General features: G+C 31.4%; 2 protein-coding genes across 3 annotated transcripts; both read right to left on the reverse strand.

Annotated features, from left to right (window-relative positions):
- Positions 1-8767: 8767 nt before the first annotated feature.
- Positions 8768-13151, reverse strand: LOC122317896 (probable ubiquitin-conjugating enzyme E2 25). Of its 2 annotated transcripts, none has more exons than XM_043134968.1 (2): positions 12867-13151; positions 8768-10103 (listed from the first exon to the last, which is right to left on the reverse strand). In XM_043134968.1, the coding sequence occupies exon 2, from the start codon at positions 9921-9923 to the stop codon at positions 9036-9038; it is 888 nt and encodes a 295-aa protein (XP_042990902.1). In that variant the 5' UTR covers positions 9924-10103; positions 12867-13151; the 3' UTR covers positions 8768-9035. The 2 variants fall into 2 exon arrangements, with proteins under 2 accessions (XP_042990902.1, XP_042990891.1); XM_043134957.1 differs by having other exon boundaries at positions 8768-10090; positions 12867-13139.
- Positions 13152-14785: 1634 nt separating this feature from the next.
- Positions 14786-17867, reverse strand: LOC122317903 (probable enoyl-CoA hydratase 1, peroxisomal). The gene is made up of 3 exons (XM_043134980.1): positions 17302-17867; positions 16206-16488; positions 14786-15061 (listed from the first exon to the last, which is right to left on the reverse strand). The coding sequence occupies exons 1-3, from the start codon at positions 17709-17711 to the stop codon at positions 14957-14959; spliced, it is 798 nt and encodes a 265-aa protein (XP_042990914.1). The 5' UTR covers positions 17712-17867; the 3' UTR covers positions 14786-14956.
- Between the last annotated feature and the right edge of the window lie 1780 nt (positions 17868-19647).

The following is a 19647-nucleotide window of genomic DNA, read 5'->3' on the forward strand; positions in this document are numbered from 1 at the left end:
TTGGATATTAATTTGGGAGATCAAGCGCGTTGATAGATAATATCACCTCAACTCATTTAAATAAGAGTACGGTAAAGATGCAGTAAATAACATTTGAATAATAATAATAATAATAATAATATATATAGGGCCTATTTAAACTGAAGAGTAATGCTATATGCAGTTGTGGAGATAGTAAATATTGTACAATCATTTTGAAAAGGATTGAGGTTCACGATTAAAAAATTAATTTTTTGTTCATGTGTATTCTGTATTAATTCACTTTTTTAAAAAAGATTGCATACCGCTTGTGTAACAGCTCGCTAGAAATTCAATTGTGAAATTTCTATTAACTTTAGGAATCTCGTGAAGACCCCATAAGTTTTCACGAATCCATTAATCGTATAAGTTTTTGTCTAACTACATAGTTAGTATTATTATTTACTATGGTATCAGAAGTGTGTTTTTAATTATTGGAGATAGTTAGAAGTGTCAAATGTATTATGGTTTGTGCCATTAGACTCGGAGGGTTATTTAAGGTCTTATGGCGCAATAACATTTTTTCATATTTTCGGACAAAACGTCTGTTCAAAACTGTAGATATTATTGGATAAAAATATCTTAAACTAATTTTATGGATATTATTAGATAAAAATATTTTAAGCTAATTTCGTGGATATTATTGGGTAAAAATATCTTAAATTGATTTTTGTAGATATTATTAGGTAAGAGAGTCCTACACTCCACTCTCACTCCGGGTAAGAGAGTCCTACACTTAACTCTCACTTTAGGTAAGAGAGTCTTACACTTAACTCTCACTCCAGCCTCATCTCTTCCATATCTCATCCATAAGTATCTCCAGCCACCTCTCCCCACGAAATTATTTTCATTTATACTTTCAATTAAAAGAATATCAAACACTCTCTCTCGGACAGCTTTTAGAAGTTTTTTTGCACGCCCATTTCAAAGTTTTTTTAAGTGTTTTATCATAAAATCTCATTCATATAAGTTGTTCCTTTTTTAGTCTAGTTTACATGGATATTTTATTTGCCTCATTTGAAGATCATTTGGTCAGTCAAATATTATATAAACTATAGAAAGGTCATTTTGGGAGATAAACTGGAGAATATGTTATAGTTTGGAGTTTTTGACCAAGCTAATGGATAGATATTGGTCCGAAATTTTTATGGAGTATTGTTAACATGTATATGTGACTATTGGTTAAGGATTTTTGCATGATTAAAGGTTTTGATGAAAGATTTTCTTAGATTTACAAACTTAGAAATTGGAAGAAGAAAAACAGTTTCTATTTTGAGAAAGTTTAACTCTTTGGTGGTCTAAACCTATTCCAATGACTTTGATAATTTTATTGGAGGATTCTAAGCATCTTATATACATGTTATATTATTATTTTGAAGATATTTGATGTTAGTTTCAAAGATATGAAATTTTATGCAAAGAGATATTCAGATAAGTCAAAGTGTGGATATTCTTGGCTAAATTTATGTTTTGGTTAATTTCTAACTATGTGATCTTGAATTAGAAGCTTATATATGTTTTAGGACATATTTTTAAACCATGTGATGGTTTGGTTTGAAGATCATATATTTATAAGTCATAGATCAAGAGATTTATCAAAACTAGTTGAGGAAAAAGTTTTTGTTTTTGGACTAAGTGTAAAACCAAAAACTCCAAATGTTATTTTGTGATTTTGGTGACTTTAGTTTGATGATTTAAAGCATAGTTGATGTTAGGATGATATTATGAATATATTAGAAGTAAGATTTGATTTTTGAAATTCTTGGAGATGTTTTGATTTAAAGTCAAAACTTGTGATTCAAGTGCTTGGATCTTTTTACAAAAAAAGTTTGGTGTTGATTATTAGCTTTTTCTAAATGGATGTTTTAAGTATGGTTTTGAACTTAGGATTGGAAGATGTTTGTTGCAAAATTTTGGTTTAAGTATGAGTTTTGAAGTTGAAAGGAATTGCAACAAAAATCAAGGGAAATGGCCTATGGATGTTTCGGTCATAGTGTGCTTTCCATAGTTGTGTTTTGTTTTAAATTTTTCTGAATTGATATTTAAGTTTAGGACAAAATTTACATGAGAAATGTAAATTTTGAAAACTTTTGGAGTTAGTATGCAAAATCCTTAAGTTATGGGTAAAACGGTCATTTTTCCACATGTAGAGAGTAAAATGAAAATTTTACTCTTTAAGTTAGTATTTTTCATATTTCAAATTATTAGTGATTTAGTTCTAACTTTTAGAATCACTAATTACAGTTCCTCATGATCGCACTTGAAGTTTTATAAGAAACGCGGAGATCGAGGTAAGTTAGCTTTTAACTTACTAGCAGTCTACTATGTATGTGTGCTAAGTAAAGGAAAACTACAGTGTATGTATGTGTGTTATCATATATGTTATGCTATGCCAAGTTATCACGTAATTGTCTATTATACAGAATTTATTCTGTCATTAATTTTTATCTGTTACATAATATATTCTGTCATGTATTACTGTACCTTACAAGTACGTCATGCTAAGTATGACATCTATTACATGTATGTTAAGTCATGTAATATTCACTGTTGCAAGTATGTCATGTTAAATATGTTGTCTATTATATGTTATGCCATGTTACGAAATATTTCTATCTCAAGTTGGTCATGTATTTCAAGTTATGTTTAAGTCACGTTATGTTACGTCAGGGCTTCAGTCCTTTCGTATTTCAGTCATATTTCATCTTGATTACTTATGTATGGGGTCACAGCAATTGTGATGCATACACTACGTGAGACACAGCAATTGTGACACGTAGAAGACATGAGGCCACAACAATTGTGGAGTGTGTATTTAAGCAGTTAAAGAATAAGTTCTGTAGAATACATGGGACCACAACAACTGTGGAGTATGTATTTACACCTAGAATACATGGGGCCACAACAACTGTGGAGTATGTATTTACACGCAGAATACATGGGGCCACAACAATTGTGGAGTATGTATTTACACGTAGAATACATGGGGCCACAACAACTGTGGAGTATGTATTTTTCATGTTAAGTCAAGTTTCAGAACAAGTTCATGATAAGTCAAGTTTCATATCACGTTCATGTTAAGTCAAGTTTCAGAATAAGTTCATGATAAGTTAAGTTTCATATCATGTTCATGTTAATTCAAGTTTCAGAGCAAGTTCATGCTAAGTCAAGTTTCAGATCAAGTTCATGTCAAATCAAGTTCAGTTCATGTTTCAACTTAAGTTATGTCAATTATGTTATGTTGTACGCCAAGTTATGCTTTAATTACTTATGAATTTGAATATGCATTTATGCTTTTACTGTCATCCATGCATCATTAGCTTGTGTGGAAGTTTTTTTGTTAACTTACTGAGATTTGTAATCAAATCTCACTTTGGTAGTTCCAACTACCATTCCCCCCGAATGGTAGATCTTATTACAGGACATGAAGGATAATCAGGAGCTGATCAACTAGACACAGTTGACTAAGCGACTGTGCGACATCAATGTTAATATAGTAATTAACGTAAATTACTACTTGTACGATTGAGTTGCATCTCTAGTACTTTTTGGATCATAACCATTTTGAACTAGTTTTGTGATCTTAGTTGTTCAATGGGTTTTTATGTATGAAGTATGTTTTAAGTATTTGAGATATTTCCAATTTGGTGCATAGTATTGCTAAAGAAAAAATTTATCCGCTGCGAATATTGCATATTGTTAGATGCATGTTAGGAACATTACATCTTATATGTCATGAACGGGGGCAGGTAACCTTGTGTTGCATGTCTCGACGCTTCAAATGTCCGTCCAATCCCAAACAGAATTTGGAGACGTCACAGCTTGCACAACCATGATTACAAATATCATTTATCTAAACGGAAAGCCTATTCTATCATAAAAGTCCAAAGAAAGAAAAGTACATAGGAGAAATTATTGGCCGATTGAAGGGAATAAGGGAGTCCAAAGTGAATTGAAATTATACGTGCACTATGCCATCTTTTAGGGAAGGATAGAGACCTCATGCAGTTGCATGATCATTCAAAGTATTGAGTGATGATCTGCACTGATAAATTTTGAATAAGATAAATATTATGCATGTGTCTATATATATTAGGTAACTCTTGATAATAAGAGAGGAAACTCTCTTCTTGATTTCTAAATTATTTGGTTATATTTGCTGACTTAAACATCAGAGTTTTCTTAGATGGATCACATCGGAGTCTCTTAATAGTACGTGATTGAACGGTTGCAGAGGAGAAATGGAACACGTCCTTAACAATATAAGTTCGATTTAAATATACAAATTTTTTAGAAAAAAAGTCAATATATATTACCATAAAATATGTGAAAAACTGTTAATAAAATAAATATTTTATTGAACTTTAATAGATATTCACAAATGGGTATCTAATCACGCACAAAGCAGCTTTAGAGAGACGAGAAGATCTCCAACTAATTAATTAGTTGGTAGAGTAGGATTGAAGAAGCGGTTAGATCATTAGGCATATGATTAGTGACTTCTAATTGTATAAATATATTTAGAATTTAATCTCATTTAATATTTTCAATAACAATATGATACGAGTTCAATATGAATGGGAATTCATGTATCTATTGTCATGTACACTTATTCTTTTGTCTTAAATATTATTTTTAAAAACTCTATGTGCAATCATAACGATACTCCATCAACTCATGTACAATTTAATGAATATGTAAGAATAAATAAATAAATAAGAATGACAAAACAATACTATAAAAATCATTTTATAATTCTAAAATGTATTTTTTATTGGTAAGTAGCAAACTGAAGGTAAATCTCATTTTCCTTACTTTATAATCTATCTTTACTCATCTTCTGCATGAAAAATAATTAAATTCTGTTATATACAATCACTTTTATATATTTTTTTCATAAAAATAACTGTACATAAATTTTTTATATATTATTCATAAAGTAATGCACGGTAACGGTAGTTTTTAGTATTTTTTCATAATTGTAGTACAAAATTGCTCATTTCTCTAACAATGTTTTATCTTTCCAACCAAATAAAGTAAAGAATTTATATTTTATCGCTTTTAATTTTTCTATCATTCTTACTAAACGCAATGATAGAGAGAGAGAGAAAGAAAAGAGAAAAAAAAAGAAGCTCTTTCATATTCATTCATATCCAATTCTTTCATATTTTCATTAATTGATATATGCAACATATGTCCAAAAAAATTATACAGTTTTGAATTGTCTCAAAATGCTATAATCTTAATTACTTTGATTAAACTGGTTTTGTTTACCTACTTTTTTTCAAAATGAGTACGTTAGACTTGCACATTCTAGAACTGTAAATATTATTTCTCATCTTTTACAAAGAAATCAAATTTCTCATATCACCAGGGGATTGTATGCTACTCCATTTTATTTTTCATGTAACTAACCATAAGTGAAAAATGATGATGGAGTTACTATTTATATATGATGATACAGGGGTAATTACTTAATTAATTAATAAGTCATTAATTAGAAGATTAAACCTAACTGAAAACCTAATTTGAGCTATTTTAATAAATTATCTTATGATTTTCACAAATAAGCATTAATTTATTGAATACCATCACTTTTACGTATTTTTTGTATATTCTACTAATATGATTGACTGTATTAATTTTTTTTATACACAACTAATCATAATAATAGAATGCACAAAAAAATACGTAAAAGTAATTATTACACATAAAAATTTTATAATCATGGGGCTGCTCAGATGGGCTAGCTTATCTTGTTTGATATTTAAATCATTTTTTAATATAATTTTTTGTGTTGTAGAGATTTTAATTTTATTTATTAAGGTTTAATTTCATGTTTTTTGAATTTTTCAATGTTTTCTAAGTTTTTTTTTGTTGATCTTCTAAGATTTATAAATTTATTTTATTTTTTAAATAATTTTCTATTTAATTTTTTTTAATTTAGTTTTAATTTTTTACTATTCATGTTGACGTGGCATATTGCTATTTATGCATTTTTAGAATTTTTAAAGGTTGATTATAGGTACTATGATATGTGTCATATTCTAATTAGTCATGACATGGAAGTCAATTGCCAAGTCAATATTTTCTGTCAAGAGAGTAACGCCCTAACAGCGAGACCATTGATATCATAGGTGCTAATTCTAAACTTTCTAAACCACAGTTACCATTTTGAAAAAGTGACAACACCAGAACCTGAACAGTAATTTTATTATAATATATACATATAAAAAGAATGAACCCAATTAGTTTTACAAAATATTTCATAAAAATAAATTTACAAATTAATATGACTATATAAAATATATTATATTTACTTTATAATAAAAATACTTTTATAATATAATACATCACAATATGAATTGATATGACTATATGAAATATATTAGATTTATTTTAAAATAAAAATAATTTTATAATATAATACATCACAACGAATCAGTCAGTTTGTGAATTTATTATCTAAAAAAAATATGAACCAACAATTCCTCAAAATGAATTATGTATGCACAGTTATTTTACCATTTTACACAAGTCTTAAGCAAATTATTATCTTTTTTATTTTTGAGTTTTTTTAATTTGATAGGTTATAATTTAAAAATTAATAATATTTTCTTAAAGAGTTAGTAAAAATTATAAAATAATTGTGTGTAAAAATTAAACATATTACTACTCGATGTCTCTATGCTGTTTTTGCTCTTCAAATGTCTACTTTGATGTCCTTTTCGACAAGGCATCCAAATGAGGAGACAGCAAAATGTCATCTTACTCATGTATTCCACCAGCACAAGTGTGTTTATATATATATATATATATATATATTTATAATTATAAATTATGTTACTGTCGTGTAATTGTTTTGAAAAAAAAAAAAATAAAATATTATATTCACATAAAAAATTTAATTTTTAATAATAGATCTCACTATTTTTTAAAACAATTACGCTATATTTACGGATTTCATAATTGTATATAAAATATATATAAATATTAAAAAAAAAGAGTTGACCAAAAATTTAGCGTGATCCATTCTTATAACCTATAGGTCACAACGCATTATACCATATGGTCTCCAATTTGCTCAAATTTTATTTTCATCATCCATGAAGATTTTCGCAAGCTTAATTAATTGGATAATATCATGTCATGTGGCGATAGAACAAATATACCTGCTTAAAAACACCTTTTTTATCTAACAGCCAATTTGGGAAGTGAGATGGAAAATTTTATAATAGTAATAAAATAATTTATGAATAATAGTGAGATAGTTTAAATTAAATATTTTTTAGATTTTGAAAAAGAAAAGAAAAAAAAATTGAATAAAGAATATTATAAAGTTGAAATATTATAGGTTTATAGTTTTATAATTTTATTTTATTTTTTTTAAATTTAAAAAAGTTGGAATTATTTTTTATTTTTTATTTAAATATTTGAAAAAGTTGTAATGATTAGTTTGAAAAAATTATAACATTAGTTTAAAAAATTTTATATTTAAATTATATTTAAAAATAAAATAAAATAAAAATTTTGTGTCTCAACTCCAAGCATGTCCTAAGAGGGCAAAATTGTTGACCCAAGTTTCGCATGCTCGCGAAAGTGTTTATTCAAAGGATTGCTACATCCATTGCTTCTACCATTAGTTATGTTAGTGTTTTTTATTTTTATTTTCTTTTATATGAATATTTTTTAACAATTTTAAATATTTTTTTAAAAAATTTGTAATATCATTAAAAAAAAATATTTCTTTAATCACAATTCACAAAGACAAAAAAATAAAAAAAATTGATCAGCAATAGCTCCCAGGCTCCCAGCGTGATTGATGGAACTATCATTTTCCTGATTCAAACCCCCAAAACCGTCAAATGCGTTCCGTCAATTACGGGCATTGGATGCATTAGTGATGGATGTAGGTTAGAGATGAGAGCTTTGGATTCTATCGATTAAAATAGGTGCAGCATGCGGCCATATTTCCAGGGGTTGGTTGGAACAATTGGAGCTGGGCAGCGTACAAATACCATATTTATTAAATATCCAGTAATGGACAAATGTCTTGTAAAAACTCCAAACAGTCAAATCCTGTGCAAGGCTACGTGGGAAAGTAGGCATCACTTAAAATATATATATATATATATATATAAATATTATTTTTTTATTAATAAGATTCAATATTATTATATTTATCCTTTTAAAAATATATATATATATATTATTATATTTATACCACTTACTTTGTACTTTTGAAGTGGAATATGACTTATTAAAAAAATTAAAAATATAAATATAAAAGTGTAAAAAGAATTAAAATTTTAATTCTAACTTTTTCATATCCCAAACAAAAGTTATATTAAAAACTAATATTATAATAATATTTTAACATTATAATATTTTAATTCAATTTTTTTCTCTCATTTTCTATAATATCTTAACTTCAATCATTTTATTATTATTTACACTTCACTAATAATCTCATCTTATCTCATCTATCTATTACGACATTAATATATATGGAAAAGTTGGATTATGTCATTAATATTCTTTGATGAAAAATTCCATTTCCAAGTTTGTGGGTAGAATATACTTAGTAAAGTACTTGTGTGACATAATTAAATTTAAAAGATAAATATTAAGATTTGAATGTAACAACTCAAATTTTAGGGTTTAAATGATTTATACAAAGATCAAAATGCGTTTGTGTGTAATTAATATTGAATAGCATCTGAAACCATCAATATCATGTGTCTAGGTACTACTCTAACAGACATTACAAATATTATAACTAAATACAAATAAGAAATCTTCGCTAGTCAGTGATCAATCATCAACAGATGGAACCGAAAGATATTCATTGATCATTGAGCCAAGGAAGTTTAATAACTCATGCTCAAGTATTCTCTGCTCTGCGAAAAAGGTCTTTCCCTACTTCGTAATTACATAAAAACAAGAAAATTCTCTCTCCTCATTCCTTCATTCTTCCTAATTGAATAGACCAGTAGCAGCTACTTGCAGATGATCTGTCAAGAGGTGTTCATTTTGATCCCATTTGCGTTATTTTTTAGTTTCTTACCGCCCTTATTCAGTCCCAAAATGCTCTTCAAATACACAATAATCTCGCAAGATTCTCCAAGTTTCTTCTTCTCATGAGTGACCCTTTTTTGTTTTAAATCGATATTTTCAATCTCATCCCCAAACTCTTCGATAAGATCATTCTGCAGATTAGAAGCTCCATTCTTCGCGAAGCCCACTAAAAGATCCTTGTAAAGCTTGTCCATCGACTTCTTAAATTTGTCTGATGCTTGGATCTCACTCATACAAATTGGCCTGTTTTCATCACGGTAGAGACCGACCCTGACATGACCATTCTGGTAAGCCTTACAAGCACTTAAAATGGATTTTGCCCGCTCACAGAAATGCCCAACAACGAAAGCCTCAAAATTTCTGGGTGGGTTTTGAAGCAAGGACAGCATTGTCTTGCACGACAACAAGAAAGCATCTTCATTGTAAGTTTCCCAAGACCCAGAAAGCTTGAATCCGGGCTCATTGTAGTAAGGTTTGTCATTTAGCACAATCCCTTGGAGTGAAACCAGAACCTGAAGAACCGTAGAGACAGAAGGGTTCCACTTCTCATTCTCGGTGCCAAACCAGGTGTTCAACAAGCTCAGACAAACAGCACCACCACTGTACAAATTTGGATTCAATCTGAGACCGTGAGAGTGGTAATATACGAGAGGAGGCCGATTTGGATAATCGCAAGGGAATGCAAAATCGAAGAAGAAAAGGCCGTCGTGGTAGGGAGTTTCTCGAGCACCGATGATGGCCGCCCGGAGGAGGTCAATCCTTCCAGCGTAGGCACGTACGTAGATAGATTCCGGGAGATCCTTCTCAAGAATCCTCCAATCTTGCATAATCTTCTTGTATAGAGCCCCATTTCCTGTGCTGGTGAAGCAAGCTCTCTTGTACGCTGCATGCTTTGAATTGGCGAAGTAATGGTCGGAGCAATCATTGACGACATCAAATTGTCTGAACTTAGCGGCCTCTTCATCATGAATCGCGTGATCATTTTCCTGCAATGCTGAAATATTCCACTGTCCAAAATCAGATCAGAGAGAGATAAAAAGAATTTTCCCCTTTGTTGAGGTAGATAAAAACAAAAAGATCGATGGCTTAGAAGTTTTGAGGCAAATTATGGGATCTGTCATGCATGGGAATTAGAAGTCCTCAATCTCACCGTAGGTAGATTTGATGTTGCTTGCAATGAAACAAGCACAGTACTTGATCCAGACCAAGAAGCCATTCTTGACCACGTACGCAAGGAAAATAACCATGTGACCACGTCAAAAAGCATGGCCATGATGGGGGGAGCACCAACGTTTCGGTTGGAGTGCAATAGTGACTCTAGCAAATATTAACTATGAAGGACTAAGGTTGGGCAAAACAGCTCCGACTCTGACTTTGTTCCAAAATTTAGAATTTGTAGTTAAGAGTTTGTCGAAAAAAGGATTGTCCGAACTTCGAACTCCGATTCTGATATTTATATTTAATATATTTGATAATGAATTATGAGAAATGATATTTGTAATCGTGATTGTGCAAGCGGCGTGCAGTCGTTTTGAAAAAAATGAATGAATATGGAACCTACATGAAAAAAAAACTAACTTTTTAATTATGAACTCCACTCTTTTTCAAAACGATTGCGCGGCGTTTGCAATTCCAACGTAGCATTACTCATGTAAGATAAATAAAAAGTAATTGAGTGACCTAACGGTTGAAACACTGTTTTGCAACGCTTTTGACCCACATTTGAGCCCCCTCTTCCCGCAAGTGCGTACAAGATAGTCATGTTTTGCAAACTTTTTTGAAGAAAAGGAGGAAACGATGCCACTTTCCTATTCTATATATTTCCAACTTAAAATCCTAATTCTTCCTCCTACGCATTTCCTCAACTGATATTGTTTTTTCCCTTCTTCTGTTTTCTCACTTCTCCGCAGTCGATAATCGGGGTCCAAAACTGGGGAATCCCCTTTCTTCATTCATGAGACAATGAGTCCCGCCATTCAAGTTTCGGATAGTTATTCGAGTCCTCGCACTAGCTTGGAATCCGAAATCCTAGAATGCGAAAATCCTCAATAGCAAGACAGTTACAAGAATGCCGAAGCAGGGCGCTTGGGTGTTGGCGATTTAGAAGAAGCAATGGTCGTTGATGATTCTAGCACTGTTTTCATTTTCAACTGCAATGGTTTTCTTCGTGAGAACATCATTCGATTCTTACACCACCAATACTACTAGTCTTCGTTGCAGTCTTGAAATTCTTTAGTGGATTTCTTTGTATGTAAAAAGTAATGGAGAATTTTAAGGAAATGAAAGGAACAAGTTGTTCTTTGTTATAATTTTTGTGAAATGTTTTGTTTTTGCTGCTGTATCATGTTGAAAGATGCTAAAATTTTTGTTTATGAATGTGTGTATACCATTTCAAATGCAGTACACGGTTAAAGATGCTATTTTCTTTTTTTTTCTTATTTTTTTTATTTTTCTTCTTTCCTTCAACTATGGAGTTTCGACTTTTAACTTTGACTCTAGCAACTAAAATTGGAGTCGGAATCTGCTCTTATTTGGAATCGGAGCCCAACCCTAGTAATCAACATGATCGCCATGCGAATGTTTCAACAACAAAGCTAGACACGCCATATATGGAATAGTAAGCCTAATTATTAACACTAAACTATCATTGAGGTGACAAATTACTGTACAATTTCCATAAAAAAGTACTCTGGGATTTGGACTCTTTTTGTGGATTTAACGATGAATGAGTCTTTCAATAATTAGTGCGGTATATACCGGATTTATAAATAACATAACTCTCGTTGTCTATTGAATGTGATCATGAGACAAAGATATTAATAATGAAATGTTCTAGCTAGGCCTCATCCATGGACCATGACCCACCTAATTTAATTGCTTTAATTCGGGTATATATCATGATGCATCCAGTTGAAGTACTTAATTCACCCTTTCCTTCTATTGTGCTACATGTGAAATACAAGAATCTCAAAAAATTTTAATCAATTTTTAAATAAAAAATAAATCTTATTTTATAAATAAGTAATACTAGATACAGTAAACCTCGGACACTCTTTTTCACAAAATTGGTAGGGTTCATTATTTAAAAAAAAAATTAATATTTTCATATGAATCCCAGTTATATTCATTTTTTTTTTAAAGAGAGTATACAATACTTACATATTATAGGGTTGCAAATATATATCATTATTCTTTATAAGATTTGGCTTACATTTTCAAAGAAATCTAAAGGAAATATACTTTATATGCTTGATTTTTTCTTTAAAATTATGATTTTCCTAGAATTATAGGTATTCAAGGGATTGTCTTGAATTCTTTTGGGCTCAACAGAAATATTTTTATAAAAGAATTAAGGGTAAGGATTTTTTCTTTTTTAAAGAAAATATCTCTAGATCGATCATCCTTGCATATATATCTGCTAATTCATTTTGTAGGACACAAGAACAAGTTAATGGGTAGCTGTTTTCCTTGTAGGCCAATCAAGCAAACAGCACCTTAGAACAAGAACGGACCCTTACAAAAAATTAAAAAAAAAAAAGGAACAAGAAAGGAGAAAACGATTTTGCAGAGAACAGCCGTACCAAGCTCGTACCAACATACTTGCCACGAAGAAAGTAGTTTAAAGATATTGTTCATGACTTTCATCCACCATCACACTATTCCAAGTATAAAGCTCCAAACTTCCCAAAGTTTTCGAACACGACAATAATACACAGCAATATTTCAGCAGATTTCATGGTGCCTGAAATGATGGGATGAAAGAGACGTACCTGAAGCCATTTTTGTTCTCCGACTTGTTGCTGTCTAGTAGGCGGCCGGTGAGATTACCGGAGGAGCATTTTATACAGGGATGAAGTGAAACCTTTCCGCAACGATTTTAACGAAATACTTGTAAAGGTTCCGGGATTCTTGCTCTCAAAGACAAAGTCCTACCGATCCATCAACATTCAAGGCCACCTTTTCTTTTGGTGTGGGTTCATATATAATTTGTTTGGTATATTGGACAGATATTTATATCTTTATAGCCGTATTGAACGAACCTCGTACCCCACCCCAGAATTTAAGATCTATATCTTTCTTGTTGGTCGTTGGGCGTTTTCAGCTTCTTTATCAATTTAAGGGCGCTCAACGCTCTTAAGGACGAATCTTTTGGATGCTAGGTGTTGATATTTTACTGTCATTTTTACGTATTTTTTATATATATTATTGATATAATTAATCAAAATAATTATTTTAAAATATATAAAAAATAAATAAAAATAGCTAAACATAAAATTTTTACAATCTTTATTATTATTATTATTATTATTATTATTATTATTATTATTATTATTATTAATTTATACGTGGAATGGGATCACTACCAACACCTTACCTACTAAAATATGTAATACAGCACCCGGCGTATCTACCATTTCCCAACTACTAACAAAGTACGTGGCTCTCATTAAAATAAAAAAATTAAAAAAATAGGTGGGAAAATCTCTTCGTGATGCTGAACAAGACAATCTATGCAAAACTACAACATCGGCCTATTACTCGTTTGGATACACAATTTAAATAAAATAAAATGAGATATTTTAAATAATAATTAAAATTTTAAATTAAAATAAAATAAAATAATTTGTAAAAAAAATATATTTATATAATAAGATAAAATAAGATAAGATAATTTTTAATTTTTAAAATTTGATAAATATATAATCCTACTATTTAACGAGAGTAACCGGATGGTTTACTATTTATATACTGTTCATGTCAGATTATATTATGCATGCATTGTTTGTCAGATTATACTGTTTATATACTGTTTATACACTATTCACATATTATTCATGTCAAATTTTTATTATTTATTACTGTTTATTTAAGAAGATATTTTTAAAATTTAAAGATAAAATATAATATTTTTAGATAGAAAAAATTAGTGTAAGATAAGAGATGAAAACATCTATCCGTGTTGGCCATCCAAACAGGATTGTTTTGCTGCTTCCTCTATAATTACAATGTCACAGCCAAAAAGTCACAAATTAAGGTATAAAATTGTAACCAACATTAATTGATATAAAAACACGTTGTTTAGAATTTCGAGGAAGAGGGAGGAAAATTGCCATTAGCCATTAGAGCTGGGCTTTACCATTATTACCCTGATAGCAATCTACAGCTTAGGGCATCCGCATTAACTTGGCCGAATGAGATGTTTGACCAAATTTTATATAATTTAACTCAAAAATCTTTTATATTAAATTAGACAAATCTAAAATAATTTAAACTTTTACTACAATAATTAACTAAAGATAAAAGATTACTATTCATTTATCAAATATTAAAATATTAATTTCTCATTTAAAACAAATAAATTAAATTAATTAAAATATAATTAACATTTAACATTTAGAATATAATTATTATTAACATTTAATAATATTTTTTAACTTTAATTGAATATAATATAATTATTATTATTATTAACATTTAATAATACTTCTTTTAATATTAATTTAATTAGAATATAATTATTATTAACATTTAATAATACTTTTTTTTTTAATATTAATCTAATTAGAATATAATTATTACTAACATTTAATTGGTAGAATTACAAAATGTGAGAAAATAAATTAAATAAAAAATTTATTAATTTATTAATATTTTATTATTATATAAAGAATGAATGACTAATCCAATATGGAGATTGAATTTTGATGAAATAGGCAAATATAAAAAAATTATTGATATTAGTCAAATTTAAAGATGAATTTGACCAAACCAATACCAATGCTCTTATATGCAGAATTTCTGCCTAAAAGAGAGGCAGTGGGTGTTATTTTGGCAACAGAGGTCCGGTACTTCGGCAATTCTACATCTTTGAAGAAGGTTTCTTTGAACTCCGGCCTGCTATGAATTCCTGCATCTTCTTGAACTGTTCTTTGGTCATTCCATCGTAATACTCATGAGCCCTCTCCTGAAAATAGCATTAACAATGCACATGCTTAAGTAAATTATGGTGGGAGAAACAAGAAAATTGGAAGCCTAATTCTTAACGGATTCTACATTCTAACCAGTCATCAAACAAAGAAGACGGCAACATATTGTAAATATTATTCAAAGAACTCGTACAATCTATCACAGAAAGCAGTACTTTGTAGACGCGTGTACGACTTGTTTACAGCTCTGAGTTTTATGAGATGTGTAATTTAATTCTTACCTGCTCTCTGAGATCCAGGCAGAGAATGGTCACATACTGCAATCAAATACTTCTAGCTTAGCTAAAAACGAATTCCAAGCTCAATAAGCTTTTGTTTAATTCGTATAATGGTTGTTCAAACCATTTAAAATAATGCAAATTCGTGATGCTCTCAAAGATCATAGACAGAGAAAGTGAGGTTACAAGAAATCTGAAGATCACAGGCATAAAATGTGATGTCACAAGAAACTTGAGCTCTGTACATTCCATCTCTAAGTTTGATATACTAAAATTACAACAATCACAGGAAAACACAAGCCATATTTACGTTTATGTTCTGAAAGGATTATTCAATGTTACAATTGACCTCATGGAATCATTATAAACTGCAGAAGTTTTCCCTCCCATACAATGTGTAATCTCATTCACCATTGTCCTATACCTAATTCTGAGTGTTACAAAAACCAACTCAAATTTAATTTCAGACCCCACAACAACAATAAAGTGATGACACAAAAAAGATGAGCCATGCAATTCATTTATAGTTAGTTTGGCATAGCTAAACAATGCAATTTAATTTTAGAACCCATAAAGCGATCTTACAAGAAACGTGAGCTTTTAAAATACATGTACAGAAATTAGGTAAGTAATTAAGTACATGCTTCAAAAGACAGTAAATGAAGACAGCAGTCCATCTGGAAATTCATGTAAAAGTCTCCTACTACGGACAAAAAAAAAAAAAAAAAAGAAGCAAAAGATCTTTAACTGCAAAAACAGATTGACAGGATGGAAGAAAAAAGGTAACAAGGAACAAAATGGAAGAAAAATCCATAAACACACCAAGAGGCTAGGTCGAAGTAGACTGCCAGTAACCACAGTCAAATTGAATTGTTAATTTTATTCCATTAAAAAATTAACTCACCTTTTCTAGCGCAAGGGCGTGACCCAAGTCCAGCTTGAGGCCATCATTTATGACTGACTTATACCTCAACACCAAGTCCTGATTATTTTTCACAATGGCTTCAGCAATTTCTCTGGCTTTTTTCAACAATTCACCTTCGTCAACAACATGGTTGACGAAGCCCAACTTCTCAGCTATTTCGGCAGTTAGTGGCATGGCTGCCAAAGAAACTTCACGCGCTTTGTTGGGACCAATTATACGTGAAAGCTTCTGAGAGAGACCCCAGGAAGGAAATATTCCAAACCTGTGAGGAAAAAAAATTGTGCACACCAAAATTTATTTGAAACACGTGTTAAAGTCCTAAAAACAGGCATCATCATTCTGCCGCCTAACCAAAATCAACCGAAGTCCAGGGGAAAAGTATCAACTCTATGAAGCAGCCAATAAACAATATCCTCTAAACTGCAAATCCAATGCAAAATCATGGATGTTTTTCACTTAGGTCATGTTGAAATAAGTTGAGTTCTTTATGAATAGTATTGAGTTGAGACGGTAGAGTGAGTTTTGTGAAATCATCTAAAATGAGTTTAAATATATTTAGATGTTAAGATAAATTTATATATATTTATATAAAATTAAAAAAAATTATAAATCTCATGTATAAAGAGGTGTTAAGTTAAAAAAAATTATAAAATTAAATGAGTTCAATAATTTAAAAATTGAATATAGATATTAAACTCAATTTAAAATTACACTACAACATTAAGTTGATGTTGAGTTTAAATTTTAAAGGTGGCCTTAAACGACTCGTGTAGGAAGATGAATGGAGTAAACTAAACCCAAAAACATTTGGCCAAATGGTTGTGCCCAACAATTATAACAGTCATCATGCCAGCTGCTACTGTCTGAAGTGTATTTAACTCCTCACAGAGAATTGCGACAGCTCTTCCGCCACCCAGCATGCAACTTCATGACATATAAATATCTTCTAAAATTGATATATACGCATGAAAATATTGTTTAGACACTATAATCGAGTCCAACAGATTAAAAAAAGTAAATTTCATTCAGAAATGAAACAAAAACCGGATAGGGATGAAAAAACTGAGCTACAAACCTAGCGTGAGTGTCCATAAACTTGGCTCCCTTAGCAGCGACCAGAATATCACAAGCGAGCGCGATCTCGAACCCGGCGGTGACCGCGAACCCTCCGATGGCTCCGATTATAGGCTTTCGGCAACGCTCCATCTGGGCCACCGGGTCGGACTCCGAGTCCTTCACGTCGCCCTTGAACACGTCCTCCGCCGCGGTCAGGTCCACACCCGAGCAGAAAGCCCGACCGGACCCGGACAGGACTATCACTCGGATCGACTCGTCCCGGTCCAGGGCCTTGAAAGCCTGGGCCAGGTCCGTCATCATAGACTTGGTCAACGAGTTCAGCGACTTCGGCCGGTTGATGGTTACGAACGCAATCCCTCCCGGCTCCCGGCTCACAAGGATCAGTTTTTCCGGTGCAGAACGGTCCATTTTTTTCTCTTCCGATTTGGGGGAGAACTGAGATGGGTTTGTTTCGGTTTGGATTTTGGATTAGCGTTGCGGTTAAAGGGATGTGATCCAGTGTGCGTGTAACCTTATCGATGACGTGTGACTCAGTTACGTGGGGACTACCTCATCGACGTTTATTGACACGGCAGGGTTCGTGTCAGTCATCACAGCCTAGAACACACAAACGTTTTGTCGTTTCAGCAGTTACAGTAGATCTCATTTTATATCGCATTATTCTTATAGGTTTTTTTAATTTTTATATAAAATATAATAAATAATTAAAATTTTAAAATAATAATAATATTAAAAAATAATATTCTAATAATATTTTATTTAATTTTTAACTTTTATTTAAAATCATTTTATTTCATTTTACTATCTAAATAATCTTTTACAGTAACAAACTAATTAAAACAGCAAAAGGTCACACAAAGAAATGGTTAGGGGTGTACAAAAATTGTAAAGACTGACCGTAGCCGCCTCAAACCGGTTGCCGAAATACGAAATCTATCGAAACTAACGAAGAACCAATCGGACAGCAGTAGAAAAATGTCAAAACCACCATCAGCAAGTTTGGTCTCGATTTAAGTCTGGATTGAACTGATTACATATTATATTATATATATTTTAGATAAAACGACATTGTTTCAGTAAACAACGTTGTTTTATACGTATTAGTTAGATTTAAAAAAAATTAAGAATGAAATGAGACGCTGTTTGGTTTAATACACCAAACATCATTGTTACAAATTAGGTTTAATCTTCCATTCTCTTCTTCTTCTTCATTTCTCTTGATTCTCCCTTTCGCGCTCATTTCGTTACACAGCGTTGCAATAAGCTAACGGTACATCTCCTCTCTCACACATCAACGCATCTCTCTCTCTCTCTCTCTCTCTCTCTCTCTCTCACACACACACACACACACACATTGTGATGCCGAGCCATCTCTCTCTCATCGCACCGAAATGGCAAAATTGAGCTGCACCTCCATTTATGTGTTTCCCATCATTCATGTTGTCGAAGGGACACCAACGACTAACCGGGATCACGCCAAAACCAAAGTCGCCTATTTCTTTCCCATTTACCGGTCGATTTTGGCCCATTCTTTCCATTTGTAATGGTTGTTGGTGCGATTTTGGTTTCGAACCGAAACTGAATGGAACCCATCGGGTTTCACTCCTAGAAATTGTTGCTCATTTCAAAGGGAGGGCCTCTAGAGAGAAAATAGGCTAAGGACATATACAATTTTTGATATTTGATTTCAAATATCCTTACAAGTTGTTTCCTCGGTACAATACAGCTACTACTCTTGCCTATTCCAATCCTGTCGAGGCTAACTAAAGACCTACTTGATGAAATTAAAAGAAGCAAATAAATCATGGCTTGGTTACCAACAAACCAACCCATTACCAAACCAACTTAAATAAAATAAACCTAGATGATGGCCCACGCTAAACCCATCTGCGTACTAAGTACAAGTTAAAGTAAAAGACTAAAACTATTTAACTAAAAAGTAAAGTACACGGGTGAGAGCTTCGTATCTCCTTTCCAATTCTCATGTCTTCCTTTTTGTTACAATAGAAACCCTAGATTTCTCCATATTCAGTCAAAAACTCAGTTGCTTACATGGCCCCCTTCTTCAAAACACCTTGCCCACAAGGTGGGGAAAGGTATCCTTCAACCTCGAATAGAGTTCCCACATTACTTCAGCCTTCACCATGCGGTGATTCAACAATTCTAGTTCAGAGCGAAGGATACCTTGTAGCCCTACCTCCAAAAACAACTTGAATGTCCCCCCCCCCCACGCGGGTTCTTCTGGATAAACTCTAAGACCCTGATCTTGAAATCCCCATCATTAGGAATGTATAGTCTTCCTTTATACAACAACAATCAATTTCTCACAGTGTAATTAGAATTT

Source organism: Carya illinoinensis, chromosome 1 (genome assembly GCF_018687715.1).
Source record: "Carya illinoinensis cultivar Pawnee chromosome 1, C.illinoinensisPawnee_v1, whole genome shotgun sequence".
NCBI lineage: Eukaryota > Viridiplantae > Streptophyta > Magnoliopsida > Fagales > Juglandaceae > Carya > Carya illinoinensis.

Bases quoted from the DNA above. Each gene is read 5' to 3' on its own strand.
- LOC122317903 (XM_043134980.1), bottom strand. From the start codon at position 17,711: ATGGACCGTTCTGCACCGGAAAAACTGATCCTTGTGAGCCGGGAGCCG. The intron at 16,489-17,301 runs GTTTGTAGCTCA...TTTTCCTCACAG, and splicing joins TTTATGGACACTCACGCTAG to GTTTGGAATATTTCCTTCCT. The intron at 15,062-16,205 runs GTGAGTTAATTT...TGCTATTTTCAG, and splicing joins ACGCCCTTGCGCTAGAAAAG to GAGAGGGCTCATGAGTATTA.